The sequence below is a fragment of the Trematomus bernacchii genome, unplaced genomic scaffold, assembly GCF_902827165.1.
Source record: "Trematomus bernacchii unplaced genomic scaffold, fTreBer1.1, whole genome shotgun sequence".
Lineage (NCBI taxonomy): Eukaryota > Metazoa > Chordata > Actinopteri > Perciformes > Nototheniidae > Trematomus > Trematomus bernacchii.
Window position 1 is genome coordinate 5,768,048 of NW_022987547.1, and position 13,043 is coordinate 5,781,090.

Genomic DNA, 13,043 nt, shown 5'->3' on the forward strand with positions numbered 1-13,043 from the left:
AAATGCAATCAGTTTGAATGCACAAACTTGTGGGAAAGAAACCAAATAAACCAATTTAATAATTTGGTAATAAACCAAATACCATTGTAAAAAACAGAAGAAGAAAAAACAGATATAGATGTAAACGATATAGAGCCATTGCTCATTTGTACAATTTACTACGCTTTGTTACTCAAGACATAGTCTGACCTAGGTTAATTGATTTAATCAAATTCATGTAGCCTACTCAAGTATTACCTGATTTCATCTGTGACGGTTACATAATCTGAAATGGCACTTTATACATAGTAATTGGTATGCCAGTGGGCCTACGCAATGCAAGAATACACCTGTGCAGGCGAGGCTGCAAATCGCCGCATATGATGCTCTTTATCCCATCAGCCCATTGTATACAGCGAAGGAAACCCTGTGCCGTGAGCAGCCATCTTGGATAGACAGATCATCATACTTGAGCCAGGATAACCTGGATTCCTCTTCTGAACAGCTCAAGAACACAAAGCTCTAAAGACTTAATATCTGGTAAGGACAGAACATAGGAAATACTTTAACAGACAGATACACAGACCGCCCGAGTAACGTTGAGATTCTGGTAATAAAATTATGGAACGATTTGGACTGTGATTTGGAGCTAGCCTGTGTTTTCCAGCTAACTGGCAAGCTAACGATGCGAGCTATCAGCTAACAGATAGCTAATACTAGGTTGTTTTTTATGTTAAGCTGCCAAGAATTTGGATACATTACACATTAAACTGCGAAAGAACACTCATCTATGCAAAACATTACGTGCTCATCAATTACTTAATATAGGCTGACATGCTAACTAAGCAACGCATTTACCATAATCCAACACTCGCAGCTAGTTTACAGCTAACTGGCATGCTATAGCTAACGTTAGTTGTCGTTAGTTTGGTGTATGTTGACTTTTGTGAAAGTATGCAGAAGCCAAGTTAATTCACTAACCTTATTATAACAAGTGGAAGGCATTTTATCAATTCCCCTTGTGTAGATATACGCAACCGATTTACGTCTTGATATATAATCGTATGTTATTTGTTGTCAAGATGTAGCAGGTAACCAGCTAACGCAAACTTAACTGTCAAAACGGCTCATTTAGGGCCTAGATTGTTATTAGACGCGATCATGTGCTGATGTTCTAACTTCTAACCAAGTCAATGTCCAGATGTTCCTGGACATTGATATTTCTAGCTTGTTGTTTGCTGAATAACAGCAGAGATTTAACCAAACCGATGCTGTCACTTAGCCGGTTGTCGGGCTAACTAGCCACGGTCGTTGTGAGTTTGCATGACGTTACCGTTACAATGTTGAATACATGAGTTAACATCGGACACTTTAGTTGGGTTTGTTTGGATTTGTGAATGCAGACGGGTTCTGTTTATAAGTCATAGCGTGATCAATTGTTCTACAGCAATGGGAAAAGGGTCCGATCATTCCTTAGCCAATGTGTTAGCCTCCTTGTGCCTTTCCAAGCAGATGTTTACAATAAATACACAACTGAAGTTGATCACAAGTACACCATTCATGTCTTAAATGTCTTCACGGCTAAATCGGATTTTAGCTTTAGTATATATTGCTGCACCATTTCTGTTTATTGTACTTGTGCAGTCTGTGTATAAGCAGGCTTGATCTGAAACTTGAATAACAACGTTGCCTGTTATTTTGTATTGATTTATTTGTATACAAGGTTTGTAAAACCTCATAAATTCGATTTGTATGCATTGTGAAAGTGTGCTTCGTCTAGCCGGCAAATGGTAGTGATCTCATTGTGTTGTTTCACATAATTTAGTCACATGATTTGAAAAGTTGGCCTCAACATCAGGGAGGCACTGTGGCCATATGTGTGTCATGATTTCCTGATGGCCCAGATTTACGTCGTGCACCATTACTCTATGGGACATGGCTCTGACAGAGGAGCAAAGGCAGGGAAAGGTTCAGTGTGTTGGGGAGTGACAGAGAAGTGCTGATGCTGCAGTCTGATCACATGGTCTTGATTCGCCTTCTCCTTGATGGATACTGTTTGGTTTTGTTTCTATGTAATGAGCAACAAAGCTGAAAGAATGGGTTGGGTATCATTCCTGAAAAACATTTGGCTTTAACTGGTTTGAGGATACATTCTCTCAAGGTATACCTTCCAGAGCAGTGTAAACCATAACACTGACTGGGTATAGAGACGATCATGTGACTGGAAGCAGCCTGGTTGAAGGCCCTCAGATTTTGGATCTTTAAAGCATAGCAATTATGTCATTTCGTGATTTGTTAATGGCATCTTTCTCATTTTGAAACCCACTCTTCATTCACTTATATCAGGCTGTCATGTTGGTGTTTTTTAAGTGCTGAACTTGGACATGCATTTGTATTCAAAACATTAGTCATAGGGATAGATTCCCAGATCGTGTATACTGATCACAGAAGAAGTTCATAGTTCTACATATTGCTTTTTGCTTAGGTTAGCTAGCTGGTGTTAAGCTCAGTGATAACCATATGTCAGGTCAGGTTGCAGAGTTTCTGGGGACTGTGGGTGTGAGCCAAGTCTTGACTGGACACCATCAAAAACATCCCTTCAAGTTGTTTACATCGTTTGTAAAAAGAAAAAGACGAAGGAACATGCTTTGAGTTATCTTAGTTATCAAATGATATGGTTTAATCTATTCATATAAAATGTATCTCAGTCTGAACATACATTTTCTCTTTTTCTTAGGCATAAGATTGTCAGTGCTTTCCTCAAAGCATGTTTGCTGGACTCAGTATGAGCCATTATGATAGTACCAACCTGAACTAAGATCATTTTTATTAAAGCAGTTTTCCTCGACCTGAATTAACCTCAGTGAAGTTGCACTGCAGCGCCTCTTTATTTCCTGTCTCTGATCCTCTATGTTCTCCCACTTACTCTATTTTCTTATGCTACTGAAAGTCTACACCATTTGTCCCTCTCTTCTTTCATCCTTTCCTTTTTACGGGCTTGCTCTATTTTCGTTGCTTCTCTGATTCTCACATCACACCCAGCCACATTTTGTCTGGTTGTGTCAGCATTAATCCAGCCAGTAACACATAGTCACTGAACTGCAGATGAAGTATTAGCATAAGACCAGCACCAGGCTCTGATGTGGCAGAGTGATTCCTGTTTCCAGGAACTGCTCTAGCTGCCGCACAGTTTTCTCTGAGCTGTAGATCAGAGGCAAGCACACGTTCAAGGCAGACCATCTTTGCCAGGGACACGGAAACCATCAAGGCTGCTGAATGATTACGCTCCTGATTGTTAAGGCTGAATGATTGACTTCTGTACAGCAGTTACACTGTATGGCAGTCTGCAGCACCTTGATACAAGATTATGAAGCAGCCTTTATTTAGGAAAAATACAACATGGGCTGGATATCTGGAGATGGAGTAAAGGGAAATTGCTCATGAGATAAACAACATGCTAAAACGGCTTCAGTGATGTCACACATGACCTGATCATTTATATATATGATCCAATCTGTGCATGTTTAAAGAAAGAGCATCTCCCCATGGCTGTTCAACCAGTGTACTTTGTGAAGGTTCTTTGTGGTGATATTGTGTGGTAATTCTGAAGGCTTTTCCCTGCGTGCTGTGAATGGAGTGTGAACAATGAAGCATCACTGTGTATCAAATGGGTGTCAAGGCTATGTTTAGCCTAACTCTGACAATATGCTCCTGGAGGTGTTTTAATGTGCATGTAAAGAAGTGTGTGCAGTGCCATCAAAACTAGCAAGTCTCTCTGTGTGGCTCTGTATTTTGTGGAAGAGACAGAGAGGCGAGACAGTGGTCTTAGCATCCACAAGTGTGTACTTAGCACTGAGGAGCTTTCTTCACCCCTTCTTGCTAAAAATAACCCATCCCCTCACTTTGTGTACATTACCTAGCCTAGGTAACTTATTAATACTGCTAATGGTTGTTTCTGAGCCTCTTAAGGAGGGAAAGAGCAAGCACATTCATCACTTTATTATTATCAGTGGGTAATACAAAATTGTGCAAGATAATAAGGTAATTACTCAATCAGTGCAACAAACTATTTGGTTATGTACGGTATCCGTACAGAGGTTTTGTGTTTTTATTTCTGTACTTTAGTGTGCATTGATGAAGCATCTGGCCTGCCTGGGACAGCCATTGTAACAGTCCTCTGCTCTGATAGGATTAAGGTTGTTGAATAACACCGGCCCTTACATGACCAATTTAAATAGACGTCAACAAGTCTGCTATTTCATTTGCACTCGGAGATGCTCAAATTAGATTTTTTAAGGTTGTATTTTTGTTGATAATATATTTGTGACTAATCTCTGTGTAGCGTAAATGTCTATATATTTTTGTTATTCATAACATATGTTGTATTATTTATTACTGTGGCAAGTTAACCTTAATTAAACAAATGAACATTCCTGAATCAGTAACCCAGCATGCAGAATAAATGTTGAGTTTTGGTGACTTTTGTCATGGTTTGTAGATATAAGAATACATTTGTACTTTTATATACAAAATAACACCTCACAAATGACATTGAATTATTGCCCTTGTCTGAATATCTAGAAAATATCTAAGAAGTAAAAGTGCATATTGCCTTTCCTCACAGTTTACGTGCCTAAACTTCCCCTTCTCTTCTCTCTTTCAGAGCCACAATGGCCACCGCACCGTACAACTACTCCTACATTTTCAAATACATCATTATCGGTAAGTGAACGATGCTCTTCATCGATGCCATGTTAAACAGCTTTTGGTTACAGTGCATTGATTTGTCGTACTTTCTCAAGAAGCTCCAATAAACCACGATCTATCTTTACTGTATGTTACCCTTTACCAGTGGCGGCGCTAGGGGGCGGCTACTTGGGCTCAAGCCCCGGATGTTTTCTCAAAAGCCCAGAATGTTTCACTTAAAGAGCAACTTGCAGGGTTTTTTTTTTTACTAGATTTATGCTTAACCTTGCCTGAAAATTACAATTAAAAAAAAAAGTTAATGCAGGATTTGATATGTTTTACGAGACAGGAATTCAGAGGGGAAAGGAACCGATTTGAGCTCTGCTACTAAAAACTGCTTTTTTTTTAAACGTCATACGTCAAACACGTCACATGGGGGAGCAACTTTCTCGGACTCCTTCTCTGCCCAATCCGCGGTAGTAGTTTGTAGTTGGTTTGAGCGGTTGTGATTTAGTGAGCTGGTATTTTTTCGGTAATTTTATGAAATTGCATTTCACCATTTTTAATCATGGTGAGCTGGAGTTAGTGCAGGTTGCACAAACTCCAGCCTGTCAGGACATCGAGTCCACAGTTTCCCTAACAGGAAAAGGACCGGAGCTAGCTTTCGTTCCTGGGTGCGAGGTGCATCCACCTCCCTGCAGCACATACTCTCCACAGCTGAGGCCTATCAAACAAAACGTTTATCAGGAAACCGTATTACATCTCTCTCCCCCCCCTTCGCTCCTCTCTCTCTCCCCTCCGGTACACAGCGCCGTAAGACGTAGTGTGGAGTTGCATTAAGTAACGCGAGATACGGCTGATACTTGCGCATTAGCTTCTGTTATGGATCAGTATCAACAGTCCTGCCAGTAACGTTACTATATGATCAATACTACTTTAGTTATAGCCTGATATATGATAGCTAACTTTACAATGTTGTGATGTGACCGACGTTAGCTAACATTAACTGTAGCTAACGCCGGTCACTCACCAAGACAGCTGCCCTGTTCTCCACTGATTCTCCTCACACCACAACTCCATTTCTCTCCGATGGCCGTTATTTCTTCTAATCCTTGGCTGCTCCTGGTCTCTTGGCCGCCTAGCAGGCTCATCATTATAAGGTTGTGGTCCGTCATATGCATTCGAATATACATTTTCAACCTCTTCTGTGTCAAAACTAGCATTGTGATCCATGTTTATTAATACGTTAGACCGGCCGCTCAACCCCATGTGACGTCACACGCGGGTGGTCTTTTTTCAACTTCAAAATTATGGCTAAGCCCCGGATCTCCTACAATCCTAAATCCGCCACTGCCCTTTACACTGAGTGGATCCAATATATAATGCTATATGTAAATGAACTACTCTGTGCTGCTTATTAATTACCCGTTTAGAATGCACTGCAAATGTGTAATGAATTATTAAATGCCTTTCCCCTATGAGACTTATGGTCCACTTTTAATAACACGAGCGCTTTTAGTGAACATACTGCTGCTTTTACTTGTACATACATTCACAGACAGTATGCATAAACAAACACCCACCGCTCTGGGCTACCCTCCTCTTCTGTGAAACTTAAAACACCCTGACTCAAAGCTAACAGTCAGCTCGGATCTTAAAGGGAAGTGTTTACGAGTCTAAAAGAGTAGCCTGTGAATTTCTAGAAAAGTGAAGCTAACTCACAGCTTGGTTGTAAAAGGGAAGCTTTTAAGGTCTTGTGATCCTGCTTGTTGCAGTTGCACACACTTGTATAAGCTTCCTTTGATTGTTCTAGCTTAGTAAGATGAACAGCCGTTGGTGCAGCCTGGAGTTTCTATCCAAATGACTGACATCACAGCATTTCCCTATCTTATAGCATCCCCAGAGGCATCAATATTGACACACTTTCAAGATGAATGTGTTCAGTCAAAAGAATGTATTGCTTGCAGCATTGCTTTTCTGCTCTGCTGTAGGGAAAGGACTCATGACTCACTGATGGTTACACAAACCGGATCAATGCACCAAACACCTTAACATGCATCGTCAACATTTCAACAGTACACATGATACTCGGTCTGTCTTTTCACTCCACATGAGATGTTAAGTATTGTCGCTGACTGTGTGGCTGATACAACATGCTGCAGGCTTGAATAAAGAAACTCTGTTATTTCCTCGGCTGACCTGAGTGTTTCTCTCTTTCTCTCCACAGGGGACATGGGGGTAGGGAAGTCATGTTTGCTTCACCAGTTCACAGAAAAGAAATGTAAGTGCTGCCCTGATTTTGACTTCTCTTTTTGCGTGAGCTTGCGCATGTGAGTGTGTAAGGTTGCCAGGGTTAACTGGAGTGCCCAAATCGCTAAAGCTTTCTTTATACGCCAGCGGAAGTGAGAGGCATAGAAGTGGAGTGTGAGCTCAACAGTAGGAGACTCTTCTTCTGCGGGTGACTCAGCTGCAGCCTCCCATCACCATTCAGCTCCGCTTTGTTAGAGCTACTATTGACGAGCCAGATGCTGTGTTCCTCATTCACTTGCCACCATCACTTCCTGCATACACACATATATTGGTGGGGTTTAGAAAAGGTTCTCAGTGTCAGTTTAAAATAAATGTACCGCTTTCTGGGCGTTGATACTTTGAATTTATAAGTGAGTATGATGACTCTAAAGACTGTGATTAATTGATTATGATTGATGCACCTGCATGGCTGACATTGGAGGTGTGTGCGAGTGTGTGTGTGTGTGTAAGAGAACTTGAACACACTTCCCTTCACACTTACTGTACATGTTCTCCCTTTTTTTAAACTTAAAAAAGACAAATTATTGCTAATTCAATGAAAAAAAATCAATTGAAATTAAACTATAATAAATGCTGATACAGAAATGAATAAAGTTAAATAATGTAATCAAAATTGAGGGTATAAAATGGCATTAGTAAAACTAAATGACCCCAAGAGTCGTCTTGAATTCATCCTCACCTCACTTCCTCTCCCCAGTCATGGCGGATTGCCCCCATACGATCGGCGTGGAGTTTGGTACGAGGATAATCGAGGTGAGCGGGCAGAAGATCAAGCTGCAGATCTGGGACACGGCGGGGCAGGAGCGCTTCAGGGCGGTCACACGCTCCTACTACCGCGGGGCCGCAGGGGCGCTCATGGTCTACGACATCACCAGGTACAGGCCATGGTTCATTGTTAAGGTCTGTGAGAGATACGGTTACTACGCAGCATCGAGTTTACACTAAAGCTCAAGAGGAAGGTTAATGGATGCAAAACAATCTGATAAGCACACAGCCCTCCACTATAGACTCCCTCCTGAACAAAACATACGTTAGATGGCATCAGGGGTGTGCCAAATAAACACAGCTCAACATGTGGAATGTCCCTCCACACCACACCCACTGCAGCAGAGCCTAGGAACAGTACTTAACTGGGAGAGCTAATATTATTGTTTACATGCCTGTTAATGTGGCCACTCGCGGCTCCTGCTGGGCTAATTGGAGACATATTTGTTGTGTCAATCTTTAAAACACACAGCTGATAACCATATCCTGTTATTAAAGGGTGTGGCTTTTATAACCAGTTTATTTGTCTATTATTGGCTGTAGTTCAAGTTTGGTCACATGGTATATGCTACAAGCTTGTTTAAAGGCCCGGACACACCAAGCCGATTTTGGCCGTCGGTGGGCATCAGGCCGGCGATGAGCGCCGACACGCCCTACTCAGATTGGTGTGTCCCGCACCGCCGTGTCTTTTCAGCCGTGCCGACGCCTTTTCGGCCGAAAACATGTTGAATCGGCGGGTTTTCGGCCAAAGGCAGTCGGCAAAATAAATCCCTCTGATTGGCTGTTCAGCTTAGCGAAACAGTGCATGAGAAGCGAAGCGGAAGTAAGGGACCCAAACAAACTATTAAGAAGGCAAATCTGAGATTTCATTTAACTCCAGCTCTGGACACAGATTCGGGAAAGCCCCATGAGCTTCTCGTTGGAGAGTGAAAATGGAACGCACACGCCATTTGTTGTTTGTTTATATCACGCAGTCTGTTCTTCTTCTCTCGGTGTATCACGCAGTCTGTCTTCCGGTTGTTGCCTCTTTTGAATGACGAATACACACTACCGCCGCCTGCTGGTAAGGAGAGTTATTGCCACTCACGCATGCGCAGTTCGTACGTGCTTCTTGGCCGTCGGCTGAAGTCTTTGCGGTGTGTTCCAGTGCGACACATGGCCAAAACGCAGAGACGCGACGCGACAGTCGGGGTCCGTCTGTGTCAGTTCTTTGGTGTCAGCTTGGTGTGTCCGGGCCTTAAAGGGTACAGTGTCAGTCAGTGCAGTTAACTTCAGATATGGGAATGCACTGATTCATTGGTAATCGGACAACATTTTAATCCTAAACATCTGTATTGTTGTCAGGCCAGAATTTCACAATCAATGCTACCCTCATTTTAGAGCTACCATATCTTACTGAAAAACACCTGACTCATCTGTGCTTTGGAACCAGATCCCTTGCATGATTATTGTCACTAAGATCAAACTGTATGAGGAAATGGTCCATTTAAAGAAAACGGGAAATGTTAGATTAGGCTGAAACCAGGGACGGGAATTGTCAATTCCAGAAACCCCTAAAATGTTCCCTATCTGAAATGAGGTTGTGTTACTGTTGCTCTATCCTCATCCTGATTGTGTAGCAGCTGCCGATCCTGATCCCTCCTCAGACGGTGGCATCGTTAAGTCCTCTTTGCCTGTTGTCATAGTAACCCCTATCCCCTTTGTTGATGTCATGCAGGAGAAGCACGTACAACCACCTCAGCAGCTGGCTGACTGACGCCAGAAATCTCACCAACCCTAATACTGTGAGTACAAAGATATAGTAAACCTCTCTTGCTCCTGTGACCTTTAAGTATCCCCCTGTTGTCACTTCCTCTGCTTCCCATCCTTTTAGTTTCCCCTGTGTCATCCCCCCCGGGCCTGTTCAAAGCCACAGAGCCCTGTCCATTTCTTAAATTGAATTTCTTGGTAAATGTGATTAGCTCTAAAACACACTTCTCTAATTTACTGAACTGTGTCGCTTCAGGGAACTGTATTTCTGAAATATGCCACGCCAGGTTTTGAACATCAAGTAAAAATGTTTTCCTGGTATATAAACAACAGAGGTTTATTTGTGTCGAGCTATATTCTTACACATCATGTAATGGTTTCTTGTTTCCCCTCTCATCTTTATGGATAAATATGCCCACAAGCTTATTAATTATGAATGTTATTTGAGACATGGGTTTTTGTGGTGTCCTTCCTGTCATCTCTTACAATAGCAAAGTAGTAGAAGCAATCTGCAGAAGCATCTTAGCCTCGTTTTGTTTTCACTGAGTTTCCTTGAATCAGCCGTGTGATGGCAGTGATGGAGTCATTACCACTGCAAGTGTCAACATGTGTTCCTGCTTCACAGAGATCGTGTGACTGCTGTTGTTTGAGATGGGGAAACCTAATGAAAACATGATCTGATCATTTGACTATCACTGGAGTCTGAATGAAAGCAATAGGTTGTGTAAGACTTCTTGGAATTAAGAAAGAACTTCTAAATATCTTGGCTCACTAACAGCCAGTAATTCAAAAAGTAAGATTTAATTTGACTTACAGAAGTATTTGTGTAGATTTGTGCCTATTACTTGTCATTGGATAGAGCACTTTCTCCCCAAAAAAGTTTAAAACTCACCACAACAGCACAGTGAGGATCATTGTGAGAAGTAAAACACAAGTTGTTTATTCTCAACGTGCTGCAGTAGGAGTCTATGGCGAGTCTGCCACTGCTACAACAAGGAGGCTTATTACATTACATGATTTCATTACAGGTCTAATTGCATCAGTTGCTAGGGGCGCAGTCTAGTGTGTTTTGTTTGTTGTGTGTCTCTGCTCCTCAGTGTATTCCTCTATCCATCTCTTAACAGACAACAGCGTAACAACTGCTCTCGGAACAGTGTTCTAATACTGCCTTCTAAGCTCTTGGAAAACACATTTCTCACCCGCCACGTTCATGTCTCTGTTCCTCAGGTGATCATTCTCATAGGAAACAAAGCGGACCTGGAGGCCCAGCGGGACGTCACGTACGAGGAGGCCAAGCAGTTCGCTGAGGAGAACGGTGAGACAAACGGAACATCAGGAAGAAAGGAACGAGGAATATAGGCGGAGGAAATATTTAGCTTTGTGGATTTCAACATGCTGTTAGACTTTAAGGAATTAACCAATCGGTAAATCAGTCATTCTGCAAAGACCTCTTTCAAAACTGTGACTAATCAATCCTCAATTTCAACACTATAATCACATTTCCAACAAAATGTCCAAATAGTAAATAAAATACAGCAATAATGAGATCCAGCCTCTCCAGCCTGTTTATAACAGGAGCCCCTATGGCTGATTTCAAGATGAATACCCCTAATATCCTGGCTGGGACAGAAACTAGGAGAAGGTGACTTGAGGAAAGCGGGGATATTAATCAAACGAGCGGGCGATTGAGAACTTGGCACTTGAGCACTGTGAGCTTTTAACAATGTGTTACTGAATGTGTCATTGCGTCTGCTTTATGTCCCCCAGGTCTGTTGTTTCTGGAAGCCAGTGCAAAAACGTAAGTCTGCTCCGCCTCAGCGACTCTCTGCTTACATTCTCTAACTCCCAGTTGCCTCCTTTCTCACATTTGTGTGTTTTTTTGCTCCGTGTTTCAGAGGTGAAAACGTTGAGGACGCCTTCCTGGAAGCCGCCAAGAAGATCTACCAGAACATCCAAGATGGCAGCCTGGACCTGAACGCCGCCGAGTCGGGGGTCCAGCACAAGCCGTCGGCCCCCCAGGGCGGCCGGCTAACCAGCGAACCACAGCCCCAGAGGGAAGGGTGCGGGTGCTAATGACCAAGCAAACCCTCGTCATCCTCCCTTGCTCCCTCCTTCTCTCTCTCCGTCTGTCCTGCCCACCCTCCCTCAACCATCCCCCCCCCCTCTCCATCCATTCCTTCACCTCCGTACGTACGTCCATCCCCCCTCCTCCCTCACTGCACCAGGAGCATGAGAGCAGGGCGAAGGACCGAGGGATGGATATCGACTGGGGCCAGACTGAGCTGGGCTGTGTGGACTACATCTCTCCCCCCCCCTCTCTTCCTTTCTCTCTCCCCTCCTCTCTCTAAAATCTGTCTGTGTGTTGTCGTCCCATAACTCTCCTCTTTTACTCCCCTCCGCTCCTCTCGCACCATTCAGTGTAGTCCCCCCCCCGTCACAGTATGGTAGACGCCACCACACGGGTTACCGACACTTTAGATAGACGTAACGTTCACATGATAAACCGAGACTGTTTTTTTACGTTTGGTTTTATAGCTGTATATGACATGTAAACACTGCATTAAGTTTCATCCACCGCGCATCAGTTCTGAATGAATCGGATCTTACATGTAGTCTCCTAACATCCTGCATGGTTTACCACTCGAGCATTTGACCGAGACATGCGGGTGCGATATCTCACTCCCTCATTTTTGTGGGATCAGACAGGGAAGGAGATGCAGTCACACAGGCAGAGGGTCTCGAGTGTGTTTCAAAGCCGAGAGAGCGTCTTCAGAAGGATTAAAACCTGCTTGTGGTTTTTAATTCTGTTTCTGCTGCTCGGCACCAAGAGAGTTCCTTCGCCAGATGTGGCCACACTGATGTTCTCAGGAGAGAGGAGGAATACTTTACAAAACCAGGAATTGCCCACAAATTCCTTTGGAAGTTATTCCTCAGTCTCTCCTGAGAAATCACAGGGAGAAATATTTTCCCGCCTGTCTGTTTAGTGAGAGTCTGTGTTCTCTAAACCAGCTCTCCTCGCCCGTCCGACCCCCCCCCCCCAAGCTCTCCCCCAAGCTCTCCCCCAAGCTCTCCCCCAAGCTCTCCCCCAGGTCATATCAACAGATTCTGTCTTTACCAGCATTTTCTTTGTCTTTGTTTGTTGCCTTACTATAATTCATGTTACTACTCTTTCATCTTTATTATTGTATCGCTGCACTTGCTCTTCACACTGCTGTTGGACTCACCCCGAGTCAATGAAATCAACTCTTTTTAGATAAAGCATTTTACCGGAGAATAAAAATGCAAAGTGTTGGTTCACATTGTACAAAAAAATATCAGCAGCATGGTCAGAAAGTGTCAACACTCCTTTATCTCTGGCACTGCACTGAAGAGCTGATCTGTTCCTTTGGGCGGTTGTTCCTCTGCCTTGTATAGTACAACACCGAGCAGCATGCACCCCCCCCCCCCAAACACCCTGAAATTATCACAAATCCAATTATGTTTATTTTTCAAGTAAAAAAAAAAACGTTCTGTACCATAGTGATCCCTGATTGGACAGCTGTATATATCGCTTC

General features: G+C 43.1%; 1 protein-coding gene across 1 annotated transcript; it reads left to right on the top strand.

Moving 5' to 3' along the window:
* The first annotated feature begins 334 nt into the window (after positions 1-334).
* Positions 335-12,525, top strand: rab14l (RAB14, member RAS oncogene family, like). The gene is made up of 8 exons (XM_034123596.1): positions 335-519; positions 4,643-4,701; positions 6,893-6,946; positions 7,673-7,850; positions 9,458-9,524; positions 10,717-10,804; positions 11,257-11,287; positions 11,385-12,525. The coding sequence occupies exons 2-8, from the start codon at positions 4,650-4,652 to the stop codon at positions 11,560-11,562; spliced, it is 648 nt and encodes a 215-aa protein (XP_033979487.1). The 5' UTR covers positions 335-519; positions 4,643-4,649; the 3' UTR covers positions 11,563-12,525.
* Positions 12,526-13,043: the final 518 nt, after the last annotated feature.